This window comes from Temnothorax longispinosus, chromosome 7 (genome assembly GCF_030848805.1).
Source record: "Temnothorax longispinosus isolate EJ_2023e chromosome 7, Tlon_JGU_v1, whole genome shotgun sequence".
Taxonomy (NCBI): domain Eukaryota; kingdom Metazoa; phylum Arthropoda; class Insecta; order Hymenoptera; family Formicidae; genus Temnothorax; species Temnothorax longispinosus.
This window is the reverse complement of record NC_092364.1, coordinates 4,785,757-4,806,523: the sequence shown is the minus strand read 5'-3', so window position 1 is coordinate 4,806,523 and position 20,767 is coordinate 4,785,757. Positions and strand designations below refer to the sequence as shown.

Below are 20,767 nucleotides of genomic sequence, written 5' to 3'. Positions count from 1 at the left end.
GCATATAAATACATAAACCGCGAACCACTACATTTTTCATATACTTCACAACTTTAAAGATACTCCTCAGTTGCTACATTTTCAGATATACTAAAAACAACTACTCACATTTTTTTTTTTTAATTTCTCTGGTCATTGGAAATAAAATATTAAGAAATATTGGAATCCCAAACGCGAAACTTGGTGGGACGCGGTGACACAAACCGTATCAATAACATACATGGAGCCTGCTGATTCCTCGTCATTGTTTCTTCGGCCATCTAACGTCTACGTAAACTTCCGACACCTTCTAACGTCCCGTCATCTAATGTTACAGTGTCAAAGTCGAGTTACATTGGCAATCCGAGCCCGGCGCCGCCCAACGACGTGAGCTTCTACAGCGTGGAGATGGACAATGGCGGCCGGGGGTACATCAGCTACGACGGCAATCCGAGTCCGGCGCCGCCCGTGATCGATCCGACCGGCGGGCCTTATTATCCTTCGTCCATGGGCTCGACGGGTCACATAATGGGTGGACACATGACAGGGGCCGGCACCGGCACCTTGACGCGCACCAGGACGCTGCCGCGTCCCGTGCCCCCGCCCGACGTCACCGTGATGACCGCAGGCACCAAGTCGCCGATACCACCGTCGGTGCCGCCGCCGCCCGCTACGTTCGCCCGTGCCGGCGCCAACAACGGCGGGCCCCATCCGCATCCGCACTCGCATCCGGCACCGCCGCCGCCGTCCTGCCAGAGCCACCCGCTGTCGACGTTCGCGGCGACGCCGACCTACTCCGACATCGACGGTCATCTTGTCTGAGGCTCGCCGATCTTCGGGCCCAGCTCGACGCGCGGCAAGTATCGCGCCGTCGCCCAGAACGAGGACGACGAGGATCGCCGGCCGGCCACGGTCACGGAGAGGAGCACGCGTCTCTGAACGACGCCGTGCGCCGCGATGATTGTTCCTCTTCCGAATCGTCCACGTCGTTCGTGTCATACCGATCATCTCCCTAAACGGCGGCGACGGCTCGCGCACGACGACGTCGCGGCTGAAGGCCCTGCCACTCATCATCATGCGCCTGAACAATCTCCTGAAAACTGTTTGGTGCGCGAGAACGAAAGTACGGCGAGGTGTAAATAGAGAGAGAGAGAGAGACATGAGGCAAAGAGAGATAAAGAACGTTGATGCGGGAGTGAGAGAGTGGTGCACCAGGTTCACGCTGTAAACAGCCTTTCCCTTCCACGCGGTTACTTCCTAGACGAGAGGAGACACGCGCGTGGGGCTCTCCTACGCGATTGAATTCTAATCTTAGGGGTACATGTATGTATAATTGAACGCACGACGAAGAGCGATCTTGGAGAAGGAGAGAAAGAGGGAACGATCGCGCGCCAGCACGCGCGAGCGTTCCCCGAAAAGCACGAGGATGGTTCTACCGTACCTCCTCCGCTGTTCTTCTGCCTTCCCCTTCCCCCTTTTATCTTTATCGTTTTCCGCGCTCTAAACTCTTCGTCTTTGTCCGCTCGCCTTAGCGTTATTTAGCGTAACTCGCTAAACAGCGACGTAATCACGATGCATCGAACGATCGAGCTCCAAATCGACGCACCGATCGTTGAGGAAAGTATATTTTTTCTGTAAATACACGCATAATCCGAGAGGTAGACGAGAGAACAACCCCGCGATAATTTCCTCGGTTGCTTCGTGCATGTCGGCACGAGTACACTCTTCGTCATAGCGATTATGTTTAGATATCACTATGCTGGTATCAATAACTGTCGGGAAACTCGCGAAGGATCTTTGAAATATCAATACGGGAAGTGATTCTTCCTCGCTCCGACCGTGACTGACGCCAAAACGCCATTTCCAAATTTTTCAAGTGTGCAATCATAAATTTTCACGATCAACAGTGACGTTATTGTCACTATAAATATCATGGAATATATTCCCTTTTGGCACTAGAATAGCCAATATCATGCTATGGTATCATATTTAAAACGCGGAAGAAAAAATACATTCAAATTACTTTTTTTATTTTTTGTCTCTAACAAGAAGAAAAGGATTATATTTGTAATCATATTATCAAGAAATTTATCATTTGTTAAAATATATTTTCAAGCATTAAAAAGATATAAATTATATGTCTGTAGCATATATATCAAGTAATATCTATACAAAATTATTTAATATATATATTTATATATTATTTTTTCATAAAACCAATCTCTATTTGAAAAATTAGCTCACCATCAGCAAAAGCAAGCTGTTTCTTGCAAGCTTTTTTTAATGCACAAATCTATCCGTCTTCCAATTTGACATTGGTTATCCTAGTGCCAAGATACCGATTTGATCGGTATTAGATTTTTATGATCACGACGCAAGATCAGTAATATTAATTTCTAAAATATTTACAACACTTAATGATCGCACAATACTGCCCCTTTAAAGCTCACAAAAGTGGGCATATCCGTCATGACCGTCCATTGTTTACTTTCGCGTCGATGAATCGGTTCATCCCGATGATTCGAAACCGAGGGAGGCGAGACAATCGTTATTACAAAAGAGGTGTATACATGGAAAATCGTAAAGAGTCCGATAGCAGCGACATTAAGTTTTCTTTCCCTTCCCACTCTCCATTCGTGTCGTTTACGATCCTCTATTTAAGTTAACGGCGTCTCCTTCTACACGATATCTACGGGTGCTAGCCGAGTTTAGCGTTAAATGTGGCAGTTTGATCTCCAATCTCGATAGAGAGTCTCGCTTGATGAAACACTTAAAGTTATAGAATGCAGCCACCTTTAGCACTGAATGACAAAAATACTCAGTGAGTCCATTATCTCGTATTTTACAAGAGATTCAGAATTTTGCGAATGAATAGGAGAGCCTGGAGTCAATTGCAATTTTAGGAAGGATCACGATCTTAATTAATCTGCTGCTGTATATCTGGAGAAGAAGTAGACTCGAATTCTTCGCAACAACGCGAAAGTAAATCTTGGCCACAAAATATGGTAATCCGAAATTTTGATGAAATAGTTATATTTATTATATACCTGAGAATTTTTTAATACAGTGTTATACAGAGTTTCCGAAATATCTCCAAATTTAAGAGAAATATCCGTGTTCTACTCCTGGTAATTTGAACATAACATTCTGTAATACGGATATCTTTATTGTTACTCAACAAATCTCTTGTAATATAAATTCAGAATTACATATATTATGTATTAATATGGCATTTATTAGCTTGAGCCGCTCAATTGACAAATTGTATTTCTGCAAGCATGAAAACTTGCAGATTTTATTCTTTCGTAGCGACTCAAATTGTTTCTCTTGCCATTCGTCTTCCACTCTTCAATTGACTTCGGATTACTCTACGCATCGCGAGAGAGGAAGAGAGAGAGAGAGAGAGAAAGAGAGAAAGATTACGCGGCAACTTAAGCTACATATATTTGTTGAAAAGTACACGGGAAGACTTTACCATTCCGTTGTTTCTGAAACGCGAAACGACCCGTACGAGTACGTTATTAGCATAATCGCACAATTTGCATATCATAAGTCACATTCGCGCTTTAATCACTTGCGCTTTAATTACTTCGAGTTATTTATGTCGCTTAAGTTACTTATATCGCGCTATTTACGCAACTGCGCTGCGATTGTCGTCCCCTTGAGTAATTCCAACGAAAATGGGGAAAATGAATCCGAGCACTGTCGTACATCGTAGAAAACGGAGTTTTCACTGCCGATCCTGAAGTCAATACTGTAGATAGTTCGTACCGACCGTTTAATATACGTTTACCTTCTACACGCGATAAATACGAAATATACACGTATACAATGTATGTTAAATGACCGTTCGCCGCGTTGCGATTTCACGATTGTCAATCGCGATCAAAAGCGATCGGTCGGTCATTAAAACAAAAAAAAACCTGCGTATGTTTGCGTTTTTTACTGGTATAATTCCGACTTTCTTGGTGTTCCGAGTTTTTCGTTCGCCACGGATACATCGAGTTGCCGAATGCGTCTTCACTTTAGGGATGCGTTTAGGGGTGCGTTTACGAAACAAAAGATGAATAATAACGACAATGCAGACTCACTCGATCGAGACGGGCTGAGCCCGAGGTCGCAATTCGATCGTCGCGGACCCCGCTAATTGCGCCAGGATTTCACCGCAAACGGATACCGCCGCGCGAAATGAAGACACGCGCGAGATACTTATAACATAATCAGCGACAGATTTCCCCCAGAGGAGGAAACCGAAAGAACGGGGGGGGAGCCATACCAGTTAATGTCTCGGCGTAGTGATATCTTGAACAAAGACAATAGTACATAAGTTTAATTGCTACGTAATGGTTTTTAGTTAAGGGTAAATAATTCTCTGCCGACGGCGCGGCGATGTTTCGAGAGAGAACCGCATGAAGAAGAGCGGCTGTTGTGCGACTCGCGCGGACGGTCGAAAGACATAAAAAAAAAGAAACAGAACCTGCGCGGATACTCGTATTAGCTCGACTAAATGTTCATACATATACATATATTTTTGCATTTATTTCCAATTACTAATTATGATTAAAACCGTGTAAATAGTGCGATAACGTCTCAATGTTTCACGCGGTCGGAAGAGTGCGAAAAAATTTACAAAAAGAAAAAAAATAACCGAGAAAAAAGTAATTCAAATGGATCATATGAGGGTCTCACTATTACCTAGGCTATAAACGAAGTATTTGCTAGAGGGTAATAACGCTGTATATCCGGGGGAAGAAAAAAGAGAGAGAAATTAATCCTGTTGATTGTGAACGAGACAATGTCTTTCCGTTCTTCGTCGAGAGCCTAAGTAGTCAGCGTAATATATATTTTTGAAAATGACCACGACGACGACGACGACGATAACGATATGATGACAATGACAATGACAAAATGATGACGACGATGACGATGAAACTCGATGATGCGTTTGGCCTATCGTAAGGGGGATATATTGCAACAAAAGGGAGCTATGTAACGCACGCTGTGCCCTACGTTTCGGCGGTAAAGGGCTGTGACAATGAGGTGCAAGGGTCCCGACGACGTCGCGTTTCTTCGAATCGACGCCTACCGACCACACGAGGTTGCTCTATCGGGGAGAGAGGGGATGGGAAGGGGCACGATAACGTAGTTCATAACGATTCCCGCGCTGTACGATAATTATAATGATCATTGTAACTTCGCCGCTTATGAGATTGCTCGTTTCCGCGCGGGACCACGTCCCTTCATCCGTTCGTCGGCGGTAGGATTGCCCTCCTTAAGCCCCGGAGGTCGCGTAAGAAAGGAATCGATCCGCAACGACGAGAGAGAGAGAGAGAGAGAGAGAGAGAGAGAGAGAGAGAGAGAGATATCTTCCGGGATCCGCGCTTCATCCCGCGATGAGTGGAATTGTAGGAGACAATTAATACTTTACCTGGCCGGCGGCCACGTGCGTTACATCGCTCGTCGAAGAGATTGTTTGAAAGTTTTATGGATAAACGTTTTTCCGTAGCGTACGCATATATATTGTTGTTTCTCATTACAGCGATATTATTTGTTAACACGGTAGATATTACGAAGCTTAAGGCAAAAGGAGGGAGAAGTGAGGAGAAATAAAAAAGGGGAGAGAAAGAGAGAGGGAGAGATAGAGAGAGACGTGTATTGTTAAACCGCCGTTGTGTATGGAGCCGCACAGTTCGGCTTAGACTGATGATAAGAAATTCACGTATGCTCAATTAGAGATGAACATGTTCGCGCATAATTAAGAGTTCTATTTACATATACATGTTTTATATTTGTAATTAAAAAAAAACAAATCATCTATACTTAATATTACCTGAAGATTATTATTAGATTTATGTAATCTCCAAAGTATTTGCTCATCAAAGTGCTAGGCATGTTAGACGGACCGCTATTCGTCCAAAATGGTACCTTGGAGATGGACATACCATCTAACACGTACGACATTTGATATTTTACATATAAATAATAACGACAGCTCGTAATTCCGTTGATTACTCTAAGACATAGTCAATCCTAATTATACAATCATTAAGGATATGGAAAAAAAAAGAATCAATTAATCGTTTTACATGTATATAAACATATAATGTACATAGCACTTAGATAGACACAAAAAGGGAGAAAGGAAATAATGAGAAATATACTTAAATACGAATTATATCAAACTTACGAAAAAGAGGAGAAAAAAATGAGGAAAAACGAAAATCGAGAGCTTTTGTATACTAGGTGTATATTGGGTAATATATTCACTTTGTATCGTTCTTTTTACCGCGAGAAAGAATTATCGATAAATAGGGATTAGCGGCAGCGTCATTGTTTCTAAAAAAAAAAGTGCGACAAAAAAAAATGTTCAACGACGCGCGAGCGTCGTCGGATCGGGAATCGACGACGGGATTAATAAATTGTGAAGAACAAGCATCGAGGATGAACAAAAGTCGCAAGCGACGCCGCGACATTATATCCGTTCCAAAATTGATATCGCCAGTGTTCCATCGCCTTCGCGTCACCGCCACGTTTTTTCGTATATAACGCGGAATACTTTTACAAGGATCTTTCTTATTGCTCGGGCTACTTCTATACTTTTTCACACGCGTAGGGTGATAATTTTTACCCCCCTCCCCCTTTTACGCCGGAGCGTCACCGCCAAAATGATACACGAAAGTACGTCGTACTCCTCCCCGCGTCGTTTTCAAGTTTGTACATAAACTATTATATCGCGCCGCGACTGGTCTAAATGTTGCTTCCGTTTTATGTGCCAACCGATCGACGTTGTTCTTCGACGCGTGTAACATATGTCACGGAATATTAATGCGAGACGAAGGGGGGAAAAAGAAAAAAACCCAGACAGCGTAATGTCCAAAATCGAGACAAAAACATCTTAATGACATCTTTAAGACGTCTTACGTCCCCGCTTTTGAACACTGCACTGTCCGGGAAGGGTCAAGGAATCAGCACCGGTCGACAGCCGTTTAAACGGAGATTTTTCAGCTCGCGGCCGGCGCTGTTTTCTCCGAGTACAACAAAAGAGACATACGTCGGGAAAGAAAATCGAGGAATCAATGGGGGATAAACAAAAAGAGGGGAGAGAAAAAAAATAACAAAATAGAAAAGAAGCGAGAAGAAAAAGCTCTCTGATCGACGTAACGGTGTAACATAATTGAATACCCACGATTAACTGATTAATGTACATATACATAGTATTTTTACATTCTAATTCTAAATTACATTTCCAATTCTAAATGGTATACACAACACTACACTCACTGTGAGCTTCGCTCCGTCATCTGCGTATCGTGATCTGCGACGACGACGGCTGTCCGTTCCCAGAAGACGACGCGCGTGTCCCAAATCGGGACACATGACGTCTTGAAAACGTCATACGTCCCGATTTAGGACATTGCGTTCCCTGGGTTCTGTCGTCGTTCACCATCCCCCGCGCGTCGGGGGGTGAGATTGTGTCCCGTACAAAAGTGCATTTACAGTGATTATTGCTCAGCAGCATCCTCTTCTCCGTTGACTCTCCTCCATGTGCATTACATTCTCGCGCTGTTCACACATTCAATAAACGCATGCCTTGTGCCTTTTCGCCGCGCATCACGTTGCTTAAACCGTATAAATACGTAGGGCAGAATGAAGGGATAGGAAAGATACCTTGCGCGCGATGCATTTTACTATTGTTTTGCGAGACATTCGCGCGGTTTGTCCATGCAGGAGCAAGATCGTGAAAAGACGTCGGTCTTTCGAGACGCGAAATAATTAAAAAGCAACATACATATTCATTTATCTCTTTTAATACTCCACGCGATCACACTGTAGCATAATTTGCTAATTGCAAGATTTTGCGTTTGAACGACTGCCAATATTTTAATATTCGATATTAGAGAAGGAGGTATAAATGCTGATTTTATATAAAAATGTATACGCAGAGGCAGAGCGGAGCTCAACACGCTAGTCCTTAATTTAAAACCAAAGTAAAAGCAACATTGTGTAGCGTTTAAGAATCTCTATTACGTATACACACCTGTGTGTCTATACAGACATAATTATAATTAACGATTCCAATCATTGTAATTAGGTAAATGAAACTAACCGATAAGCAGATAGGTAAAAAATAAGCCACTCATTATGTGTATATCATCTTGTTTTTCCATTCATAATTTTTCACTACACAATTAACAACATTTTACCTAGGAGAGCCTTTCGTCAGCTAGGATTATTCTGTATCTGTATTCTGTATATTGTTTTCTATTGCAACTATTAAAACTGATTGTCAACTTATAAATCCGTCTGTTATTTTCTTCGTCGACAGTTTCCTTTCCCCTTTTCTAACGCAGAGAGAATTTTGCCTAATAAAATAAATTGCGTAAATTCGCAGATTGAATTTTTTCTCCTTTTATAATTGAAGTTTGGAGCACTTTTGGAGCAAAAATTAAAAACTGGCGTTATATAAAAAAGATATTTAAAAAAATACATTTAAATATAAAAAATAAAATTTTAACAAACAGTTTAAAATTAATAAACAAATAACAAAAAATGAAAGAGGTAAATTTTTTACGTAAGCACATTATTGAAAATTTATACTTTGTTATCGAAACAATTTGTGAAAAATCCAAGGAAAAATCACAATTATAAATATTTATTGCAATAATTCTTTGTTAAAAAAAATTAAATATCTATTATATTTACGTACTAAATACACTTTTAACGTATACAACATTTTTGCGAGTCATGTGTTATTGTGCAATAAACGAATTGCAAAGCGGAGCAACTATGTGAGTAATTTATTATTTTTTATTTCAAAGCCATAAAAAATCCAATCAGTTTCTAAAAGTCTAATTTTTATCTACAAGATTGTTACATAAAGATATAATTAATAATATAATAATTATAATCCAAATAATTAGAAAAAAAATGACGATAAAAATTACGGAAACGGCGAGACATTCTTTGTAGCCCAGTCAAATTTTTGGATGAAAAAATTCCCGGCAAGCTGGAAATTGGTATACAGGTTCATTTTAGTGTTCTTTTAAACATATTAAAAGTCCCCATACATAGAGCGTGAGCCGGCTGCGCCATCTTGAAAAAAAGAGTACAAAAATGAGCTTTTTGCGAATAACTCGGAAATTATTAGTTTCACGGGAAAGAACATTCAGAGCGAAAATGTAGCTGATAAAATTCCTCGCAATTTGGTTTTTTGTAGAACTTCGTACGACCATTAGTTCCCGAAATAGATGTTTTTGAAGCATCGGACAAATGAGGAAAGAGCTGTTTCTTTGAGCGTTTTTTCAAAATATCTCAGTTCTGGCTGTCCGAAAGTAAAAAATGCATACAATGAAAGTGAAAGAGAATTAAATTACCTACAAAATGCATTATTTATGTTATACCGCGCAACTAATATTTCTGGAAATATTACGGTTTAAATGAAATTTTGACTTTCGGAAATTATGAGAATAAATATTTCCTCGCAATATAAGTCGGAAATGGGTAATCCTACGTAAAAAATTGTTAAAATTAAATAGAAAGGTTATTAAATTTTCATTATTTTGGTTTTTGACCGATTTGCACACGACTAATAGTATTTTTGATATCCGTAAAAGAAACGGTTTTTAGGTACACTTCTCAAAATGGCGGACTTCCGAGTTATATTTTTTTAAAAAATACACATGTTTTTTGAAGTTTATTAAATTATCTTTAAAATGATTTTTTATTTAACCTTCTGTGATGAATACTTCCAGAGATATAGCCTTTTAAATATTTGTTTATGTTAAAAATTTCTTAATAATTTATAGTTTTTTTACAAAACATGACATAAAATAACTTTAGAAAAAATAATATCGACATTTTTTCAAAAGTTTATATGCATATGTATGTGATCCTGCAGTGGAACCGGTTTTGAAATGAAAGTTTTTAAAAAATTGTCATTTCAATTAGGTATGCCTTTCTTATAGAGTTTTCGTAAAAAATGGGGTTTGCCACACTTTTTTGTAATTTTCTCAGTTTCTATGAGAGATACGTACAAAATGCTTCAGACCAAATTTGAAGCTTATAAAATTTCCTGAAAAACAGTATATTCGGCATTAATATATGACCAACAATTATACCAACAACAGATGCTAGAATAATGTTGCTCTTTTTTCCTCAGTTTACCGTAATTTTTAATGATTTAAATATTGTCGAAAAAATTTATTTGGAAATTTTTGCGATCGGCGTAAGTTTCAAATCTCATTATACATGATGTAAGCTTCCCGTTGGTCTTTGGGTTAAATTTTTAAGACAGGTAGTATTCGAGATATAGGGCGTCGAAAGTGGCCGCAACAAATTTCTGTTTCATATGCAGAGGCGAGCACACAGTGCAAGTAAGGGATGCATATTTATTGTTGATATACTAATAAATTAAACCAATAAAAACATAAAAAACTGCGCACATAACCTAAAGTAAAATTCATAAACAAATATTAATGTCAAAACGTAAATATAATAAAATACTATAATAAATAATAATAATAATCATAACAATAATAATAATAATAATAATAATAATAATAAATAATAATAATAATAATAATAATAATAATAATAATATAATCAACAAATAATAATAATAATAAATAATAATAATAAAATAATGGGGAATTGAACTGTACCAAACATTTATAATAATTTTATGAACTTTCTCAGGTGAAGGCATAGCGAAACATGGCACATGAAATTAAAGTGTTTCATCTGCAATGAGAGAGATTCTACACAAACACTCTTCGAAGTTAAGGGAAAAGGATTGCAGACGATCCTCGAATGTAGCAAACTGCGAGAAAATGGGAAAGAGTCCCTTGATAATGCAATTAACTTCTGTGCGCGTGCATCAAAAATGTCGGAAAACTTATACGAGAAGAAACAGTATCACAGCTGATTTAAAAAGGAAAGAAAGAGATGAAGCATCCACTTCTACTGATGAATCTACATGGAAGAAAATGTTGAGAAGTGAAAAAGAATTTTTCGATTTTTGGAACACGTGTTTTTTTTGCAAAGGTGTTATCGACAATGACTTTTATAAAACTAAAAAAAAAACGTCCACAACGATTGAAGCGAATTGTCTGTACAGTAAAAAAACAGAGTTTACTTGATTATTTGAGAGAAGCCGCAAAAAAACGCAACAATGAATGGGGTCGTGAAGTGGCTGCACGTATCTCGACAACTTTAGATTTGGTGTCTTCTAAAGCGGTATATCATCGAGATTGTTATAGAAGATGGAGTGAACCAAAACCACGCGAACCACGTTTTTAATCACGCGTTATATAATGGTATATAATGTAAATGATATAAAATTGTTATAAATACATTTTTGTTTGTCTAATTTTTTTTAAACTGTTTAAAAAAGTTATATTTGAATATACAAACGTGTAAACGAAACGCCTTCTCATTAGCTCGCGAGACTTGTGACATCACTGTGACAACCAGATCTCCATAAAGGTAATGTCCCATGGCATGTATTTTCCGCGTAAAGGTGGCCAATCAGAAGCGTTTCGCGTTTCCCATTACGCATATTCACGCTTCTGATTGGTTACGTGGAAAATATGTGCCATGGGACGCCATCATCCTAAACTATTTCATATACTGAGTCCCCGGATTAGTCCAGGGAGGATTAATCTGTACAATCCTTTGGGTCTAACAAACCCACGGACTCGAGTTTATCACTACGGACACCCACACGCAGTAACATACTACACACACTCACAAATACACATTTCCGACTTTGTATTCAACTGTACCACTTGCTCTGGCCGTATTGCATTCTGTAAAGAGGAGGCAGGTGCCATTTACTTTTAGACGAAGAAGTCTACCGAGTCCGGTCTACCGCTTCTCATGCGCTTATTTGCTCAAACATTTTAGTTAATAACTCAATAACTATTGCAAATTTTGCAAAATGGTAAACGACTTTTCCTTTCAATCTATCTCCCCAATCTATCTCCATCTTTCATTACATCGAATCGAACATGCCGTATATTTATGTTAATATTAATAAACAGATACTAATATATTTATGTAATTAACTAAAATTATAGTATACAGGGTGTCCCATTTTAACTTTCGCACCGTAATATCTCGGGAATCGATGATTTCATTGAAAAATGTTTCGGACAAAAGTTGTATGGTTTAGAGGGGACCATCAGATGAGCTGACTAAATTTTGGGTCTGGCGCCAACTTTAGACCCAATAAGACCCAACTTGATTTTTTAAAATGGAAACCCCAATTTTTTATTGTATCATCTTTTTCTACTAATTAATTTGAACAACTTTTGTCTGAGACATTTTTCTGTTTGCCTGATACTTTTTGAGATATTCAAGGAAAACTTGGTAACTTTTTTCAATATTTTAGCTTACGATATCTCGACAATTGTTTGTCGGAGGGAAAAGTGGTATAGGACTTCTTCACTTCATTTCGTCTCAAGAATATGCTATTGCAATAGTACTTCAATTTTTTTTAAATATTTGTGTATGCATCTCCTTGGAGTTTTCATGTATAATATAATAATTCAAAAAATTAAAATTTAATACGGGCAATAAGAGCCAAGAGTGCCGTTTTACCGCTCAAATTTATTATAAAATACATGTGGTCAAAGTTACGAACGTTTCGACCCTTTTTGGGGTCCTCCTCAGCGCATTATATAACAGTAAATTCTACATAAATAATAACTCAAGCTATCAATTGGGTATACTTAGAACTTGACCGGTTGAGCGGTTATTGAGATCTCAAAATCTCGGGTACTCGCAACTTGTGCGTTCGCGTAAAAGAGTCACGGTGCGGTCTAGCTTCGCGGGTACTTGGCACGAGACACTACCGTGTCTCTTGATATTCATGTGATTAACTAAAATAATAATATAGAATTAAATAATATATTACATGCTATTATTTTAATTAATTTATATAATAGACAATGTATAACTACAATTAAAAAAATATCTTTCAGGCACATAAAATAAGTAAATTCCACAAAAAAAAACGCCAACAGTACGCGGTGTTCCCAAACGGTCACCCATTTAAGTACTAACCGCGCTCAACGTTGCTTGACTTAAGTGATCGGACGAGAACTTGTAGGTTCAACGTGATTTGACCGTTGGCGAAAGTATCTTTCTTACAAAGAGATAACACACTTCTTCATCAATTTTCATATTATATAAAAAAGAAAAAATTTTTTAAACCACCGATAGTGCGTTAAACTTGAAACTTCAGGCTTTAAAATGCCTTAATTTTTAATTTTTTGTCTACGATGATTTCTCGCCGAGTATCGACATCATTTCTAAAAAGTACAGGTTTAGTTTCAAAATCGTATAACTCGGTAAAAAAAAATTGTAGAAAATTAAAAAAAAACGTTTTGTAGGCAAAATATAGTTTACGGAACTTGTCAAATTCTAAAAAAAAAAAAAATTCCGAGAAATTTTTTAAATAAAAAAAATTATAATAGTAAAAAACAAAATACAAAAAACAAAAACCTAAAAATTAATTGGTAAAAAAATTAGTTTTAAAAAATGACCCCCGACTACTGCCTAAAATAAGTTAACCCTCTGGCCAGCTAACCGTTTGTTAAAAAACAAAAAAATAAGTACATGGATACATAATTATTGTTATAAGAATGTAAAATATATATATACATATATATATATAGTCATGGTGGAAGAACCATGCATACACAGTGTATGGATCACAAGCGTCGATAAGTATACGAGCTACGCGCATGAGTAGACGACTGCGCATCATACTGCGCAAGCGGTTGTCATGGAAACATTATGTGGGTTAGAAAACTTAGAAAAGTGATAACAACGAGGTGGACATGAAAGAAGTTCCACTAATAAATAAAATAAAAAGAATTCCAGTAATAAATAAAAATAAAGAGAAAGAAGAATACTCCCGAAAACAAAGGAACATGAAAAAGTAATATAATTAAGTGAATAAGTAAATTGGATTATTAGATGACAACAAACATTTTTCTAAATAATTCTGCAACCTGTAAAAAATTTAATATTAATAAAAAAATTAACTAAATAATAGAATTAACTAATTTTATAAAGCGTATTAATATTATGTTTTTGTTAATATTTTAATAATAATAAATAATTTCTGTTATATGAACAAAGTTTATTTTATGAAAAATTAGTGCAAAAATTAGTGCGAACAATTTTATTTGGTAATATCTTTTTATTAATACTATTAAAAGCTCTTTTTGTTCGAACAAAGCCTATTACAAAAAGAGCTCTTTAAACATTCAGCAAAAGATAATTTTCTTTTTTAATAATTTAAAATATTCGATGTATTATCCACTTCTCTATATATATAAATAGAAGATATCATCTGTAAGATAAATTCATGTTATTTAAAAGAGTAATACAATTATTTTTCAAAGATTTTATTAATATATTACTAAAACTTGCTATTTTTATGTATCCTTTTGTTTCTACTTGTTGACCCTTTGTGAAGTAATTTTCATATTCATAATTTGTCACTTGAATTTCAAGTTTATGAGTATATATACCATCAACTAATCCGTAATCACATGTTTTATAATTAGTTAAAAGTGTATTGAAACTGGTCTTTATACAGCCGCGTATATACAAATAATTATCAAATAATTTATTTTAGTATTTAACTTATTTTTATTAATAAACATATTTAAACTAGAAAAATATAAATCATTCATAAATGCTAACATTTTTCCTAACAGATACTTTATTTGATTAATTTGCTGTATGTGTAAATGTTTAAAAATATTATGTTAAAAATATGCTTTGTGTGTAGAAGAGAAGCAGTGTGTGCGCGTTTCAATTATCATTCTTTAATTATCACTCCTCGCAAGTGCTTATTATAATCCTATGATAATTGTATACATATATATTTGTAAGAAATAAATATTAATCAACGGGGGAGGGAGATTTCTTTAAACCAGCGTTAATCTCCCTTTCCTGTTTATTAAATATATTAATATTTATGTATATATTATGGTCAATAATATACATGTACATAATTATATACATAATATATATACACAATTATTAGATAGGCATTATATATATATATAATATATATATTTGCTATATAAGTGTAGATTTGAATTTAAGCGCTACTCGTCACGTGACACACATTTAGTTCATCACTTTGACACTGAAATTATTCTCTCTGTTTTCTTGACGGAAATTCCTTATTGATTATTACATTTGTGTGGACTGTGTGGACGCATCTCTTGTACCTGAATGAGAGGGAAAATAGAGTTTTCTTACTAACGCGCTTACGATTTTTAAACGAAACCTTTCTCGCCAAAGACAGTATATTCCGCGATGAATCCCTCAGAGCCAAGCGGCACCGAGACTCTCAGGTACAATGAGTTCACATTGGATGACACTGACATAAGGTTATACATCAGCTTACTCTTGACAGATCAAAAGCTTTTCAGTATTTTCGCAACGCAATGTGATTCGGACATGCGTTGTTATTTTCACAGCTAATTTTTCGTATGTTCGAATGATGTTTAGTTTTCTTTTTACGTTAAATTCACATGGCGTTTCGTTTTAGCTCTAAGATGAAAGACGTGATTGACGTTCTCGCGATGCAGCGCGAGAAAAGGAATACATTACAAAAGAGTATTACGATCGATTATACCAAGTCCAGCGACAGTTTCACAGTTTCTCGATTTATCTTCGAGTGTGGTATGTTGGGTGCAACGATATCTCACCATTGAAAAGTTGTTAGGCACTTTAGAAAATTTGTCGAGCTTTAGAAATCTTGTGTTTACCGTAAAAAGGTAAAGTCTTTAATAAAACGCTCGTCTGAATTTAGGTTTGAAATTGGAGGCTCATCCATTGACGATAGCTACTGCTGCAACATTATATCACAGATTTATTAAAGAAGCGACGGCACAGGGATATGATAATTATGTAAGAACGGATGGTACTTCAAGACTCGATAAGTTCTTAATAAATACGACAGAATTTTGTCTCTTTTAGCTCATAGCTGCAACTTGCCTTTATCTGGCTGGTAAAGTAAAGGACAATACGCTGAAGATAAGAGACGTAATGAATGTATCTTACAACACGCTTCACAGAGGTTCTCAGCCACTCGATCTTGGCGATCAGTATTGGAGTATGAGGGATGCAATCGTACAAGCTGAACTTCTGATCATGAGGATGCTCAAGTTTCAAGTCACGCCTGTGCATCCGCACAAGGTAAAGTGTTGTAAATATTACTAAGGCTGTGTTCCACTCTAGTTAACGTTACGTACACTAGCATTTTAGTTAACTAGAGTGAATTTGGAACACAGCCTAACTGAATAACATTAATAGACGTATGTGATAACGCATAAATAACTGCATTATGTTTCCTTATAGTACATGCTTCATTATCTGCGATCTTTGCAAGCTTGGTTTGGTGAAGAGGAGTGGTCCAAGTATCCGGTCGCCAAAACTAGCATGGCACTGCTACAAGACTTTCATCATTCCCCAGCTATTCTCGACTATCCACCGAACTTAACAGCGATAGCTTGTATCAACTTGTCATTACAAATTTACGGCGTGGTCGTACCTCTAATGGACGAGTGTGATCAACAGCCGTGGTTCAATGTAAGTATACATGATGCTACAAAATTTTTTGTCCATTTTTCTATGTTAGTCGATAGATTTATATGTAAATTTTCTTGTCACCACACAGGTTTTCTGCAAAGATTTAGCGAGGGATAAGTTATGGGAAATTATGGAAAAAATCATGGCGGCATATGATGACGAACCTGAAACGAGAGACAATTAATAAGCGCGTATCTGTATCTATTACAATAATAAAGCACTTTCCGTACATTACAAACTATGGCAGTTGCTTTATATACACTTTTTTAATTATGAGCCGTATTCAGCGAATTTTTCTAAATTATTCGATCAATAGAAAAATTTAGAAAACTTTATTTTACAATACTCGAGTATTTATTCAATATTCGGTTAAAAATATTAATTTGTATTGTATCATACGCAAAACGTTGTAATCATTTTTCTATAAAGTGTTAAGAAATAAACCTGTAAGAGATAAAACTGAAGTATATTTTCAGAACTAAAGTACAATTTAATTCGCTAATACATTTTCTCTATCCAACATATTCTTTATAATCGCAATTCTCGTATCATCCATTTTCTTTAATAACAAATATGTTCACTTTGTACAAGAAAAAAAATTTACTTGGACTAATTAATACGTATGTTGATGCATACATATGTTGATGCATACGTATGATGTATACGTGTATGCACAAAGTAGGAACATAAATATGTATAAATATTAGATATACCTATTCCTAATATACGAGAATAAAATCTTTAAATATACCTCTTTTAAGATTCATTTATCTCACTCATTAACGACAAAATTTCTTCTGTACATTTTCTCAAAGTATTTAGCACAAACTTAATATCATTGTTATCCAGACTAGCAGATATACAAAGTCTAAGACTAGGCCTAGGTAAGATTCTTTCCGTTTCCAGATAGGCAGGTAGTATGATTGCCAAGTTATTTTCTATACATTTGTTAGAAATTGCAGATAGTAATTTCTCCTCGGTGGCACGGTCTTTCTGTTCTTTCAAATATACATGCTTTAAAGGCGATTCTGCGAAACTAGAGCACACCAACATCGGGATTTCTTTGAGACCGTTGTGAATCGATAAGGTGTTATTTTTCAAAGATTGAAATACTTGTAAATTATTTTCAATCATATCTAAAGAAGTGATAGCAGCAGATGCCAGGAGAGGTGGTTGAGACGCCGAGAAACAGTAGCCAAGCCCAGATAAACGTTGATGATCGATGATAAAGGATGTTCCCACACAAAAGCCTCCAATAGTTCCCATAGCGTTTTCTAAAGATCCTAAAGAATATGTAGATATATATTATCATATACACATTTTCATATATTAACAAAAAATATCTAGCTTAGAGATGTGCGAACTATTCGAATTCGAATTTCTATGATTCGAATCCAAACTATTCAAAAATTTCGAATCTAGATGATTCGAATACGAATTATATACAGGGTGAGGCAATAACTATTACCACCTTAAATATATTCGAATCTATAAGGTCCAGAGAAAAATTAGTGTAACTAAAATTGTACGGTACGAAGGGGGCTATCATATAGCAATAATAATTTTTGTCCAGGTGGAGGGGCTTCGGAGATATCAAGGTCATCTTCATTTTTTTAAATTGATTCGGTACGTTTTTTTTCCATGTCTTCTTCGAGCTGAAGGAGAATAATCGACTGTGATTGGTCTATCTATTTTCTTACGGCCTTACCATTATGACTAAAACTTTGTTACGCGCAATGGCCTTAACAGAAAATACGAAACGTCTGATTGATTACGCGATACGCGTTACGCGGAAAATATTAGTCCATGGGGCCTTACAGAATAGGCCCTTTAGTTTGTAAGTGACCCTGTAGTAAGGTCGAAACGCTTAGAACGCTTTATTTATTTCAATTTGTAATCTTAGTACGTTGTACACCTGCCTTGTACATACTACGTTTACGCGAGCGTTACTTCTGTAGGAACTTACGATAATTCCTTCGCGTAAACGGGATTTTGCAGTAACTTACGATAATTTACTCCGCGTAAACGAGTGAATTATCGTAAGTTACTACAGAAGTAACGCTCGCGTAAACGTAGTACTGGTTCGTTAACTACTTTTTTAATTTTTTGAAATCTGGTCTTTTATTATTTTAATAATTATATTGTTAATTAAAAATTATATTTCAACAATTCGAAATTATTTGATTCGCTTCAATTCGAATGGAACTTTGTCGATTCGATTTGATTCAAATTTGAAAAAAGAAACAAAATTTGATTCGATTCGACTTGACATAACAAATCCTTGATTCGCACATCTCTACTGGCTTTAATTTCTTTTTAGTTATTATATTAGTATTAATTAATTTTTACCTATTATCATGTCTACTTCACTTCTGGGAATGTTGAAATATTCGGTAACGCCTCTTCCATGTAGACCGACGGTACCAAACGATATCGACTCATCAATAAAAATTCTCAATTTGTACTGTCTGCAAAGATCCAGTAATTCAGGTAGAGGACAAATGTTTCCTGTATTCATATAAATACCCTCTACAATCAGAAAACGTCTGATTTTCGCAGCCTTTTTAGGATGTCGTTTGTCCGCTTCCTCCTGTTTCTTCAGGAGATTATGTAGATCTTGAACATCATTATGTTTAAAATATTGGATATTTCCTCGAGACGCGTCCAATCCTTTCTGCACAGCGAAATTTACTCGCTCATCCACGAATATCAAGTCGGTACGTTTACAATAAGCTGGGATTACGCTCGACATAGTAGCGAACCCATAGGAATATGTTATAGCGTTTTCCGTGCCCATGAAACTGGCCATACGTTTTTCTAGCTCCAGGTGCACGTCGACAGTTCCATAGAAACCTCTTGGTCCACAAGATCCAACGCCGTATTTCTTGATAGCCGCCTCGGCGCTGTCTATCAGCTCTGTATTGTCACTTAGACCCAAGTAATTATGCGTACCCAAGTTGAGACAATCCCTGCCATTGACCGTCATCCGCTTCCCGATTCTAGAAGTGATGTGTTTGGGACTCAGCGAAGGATGGTCCGCTGGCGATTCTGGCACGAGGGACTCCGGCCGCCACTCCGCCAGTTTACGCTCCACCAACTCTTTCGAGGGTACCGAATCCTGGCCGCCGCTTCGTCTCTTGGAAATAAACCACACTATCCAAAGCACCAAGATCGCTTCTAGCAGAGTGTGGTAATGCGGCAAGGTGTCCCGCAAGATCTCCACCGATTCGACAAACAGGAGTTTCGTGCTCATTTTTCTTGACTAGTCCGAGCAGAGAGATATATAGAGAACGCAGGCACTTTTTCTTATCGTACGATAAAATATCAATTAACTAGAATTATATCTACATCTCTTACAAAATGAAAACATGCGACGAAAGGCTGATAACGATAAGCCGAATTATCAAGCCTTCACGAGCCACGGGCCTCACCCTTGCCCACGGTCGTGTCACATACTGTGGTCGTGTATTGGCACTTGGCAGCCTTCGCGCCAATGACCCATTAAATCTATGAGTAGTTGGAGCTTTTAGATGGTTATATAAGTACGAATCAAAGAGGTGCGAATTTGTATATTAATGCACCATTAATGCAGGCGCACAAAGAAACGAACCAATCAAGTGTCTAGCATGAAAAACGCAGCAACATCTGTCCTTTTTACCTGAACTTCTTGCACGGTTCATCTTTCCTCTTTCTCTTTTCACATTGGAGAGAAAAGGAGAAAAGATGAACTGTGCAAGAAGTTCAATTGAATAGAATAGACCTGCGATACTGTTTGCATCAGATATACGATTGGCATGCATTTCTCGGTGCGTATGAATACATGATTATTTAAATAGTTTGAATATTGAATATTTATAATAATTATTTATAATAAATATTCAATAATTTTGTAAAAAAAAAACAAACATAAAGCTTTTATGACAGAATCATTATTTTTGCGAAACGAAATATGATAAAAATATGGTGTATATGTATATTATGCACCCGCGTAAATAAGGAGCGGTAGATTATTTTATTTATTATAATTATTAAAAAGCCAAAATCTCCGGCTCTTTAGCGCATATCATAATTTCATAGAGAAATAATCTAAAAGACAGAATAATACTTTTACGAGGTGAAATAATATATATAGAGTTACGTATATGCGTACAATGGTGTTTGTGCACTG

The 20,767-nt window shown here is 36.7% G+C and overlaps 3 protein-coding genes and 1 pseudogene across 5 annotated transcripts in view; 2 read left to right on the top strand and 2 right to left on the bottom strand.

Annotated features, from left to right (window-relative positions):
• The window catches only part of Sns (sticks and stones), a 276,474-nt gene extending 268,196 nt beyond the window's left edge, over window positions 1-8,278 (top strand). For both annotated transcript variants that reach the window (XM_071782967.1, XM_071782966.1), the window contains exon 18: window positions 317-8,278. In XM_071782967.1, the coding sequence (XP_071639068.1) occupies window positions 317-801 (485 nt within the window). In that variant the 3' untranslated portion in view covers window positions 802-8,278. The remainder of the gene's footprint in view (window positions 1-316) is intronic.
• A 4,717-nt stretch (window positions 8,279-12,995) lies between these two features.
• Window positions 12,996-13,114, bottom strand: LOC139817069 (5S ribosomal RNA; annotated as a pseudogene).
• A 2,051-nt stretch (window positions 13,115-15,165) lies between these two features.
• LOC139816904 (cyclin-Q-like) lies at window positions 15,166-16,840 on the top strand. 2 transcript variants are annotated; one of them, XM_071784736.1, is made up of 6 exons: window positions 15,166-15,359; window positions 15,557-15,690; window positions 15,821-15,918; window positions 15,988-16,206; window positions 16,369-16,599; window positions 16,688-16,840. In XM_071784736.1, exons 1-6 carry the CDS (start codon window positions 15,322-15,324, stop codon window positions 16,781-16,783), a joined length of 816 nt encoding a protein of 271 aa, XP_071640837.1. In that variant the 5' UTR covers window positions 15,166-15,321; the 3' UTR covers window positions 16,784-16,840. The 2 variants fall into 2 exon arrangements, with proteins under 2 accessions (XP_071640837.1, XP_071640835.1); XM_071784734.1 differs by having other exon boundaries at window positions 15,172-15,395.
• A 206-nt stretch (window positions 16,841-17,046) lies between these two features.
• Window positions 17,047-20,165, bottom strand: LOC139816903 (serine palmitoyltransferase 1-like). The gene is made up of 3 exons (XM_071784733.1): window positions 19,957-20,165; window positions 18,949-19,861; window positions 17,047-17,882 (listed from the first exon to the last, which is right to left on the bottom strand). The coding sequence occupies exons 2-3, from the start codon at window positions 19,850-19,852 to the stop codon at window positions 17,356-17,358; spliced, it is 1,431 nt and encodes a 476-aa protein (XP_071640834.1). The 5' UTR covers window positions 19,853-19,861; window positions 19,957-20,165; the 3' UTR covers window positions 17,047-17,355.
• Window positions 20,166-20,767: the final 602 nt, after the last annotated feature.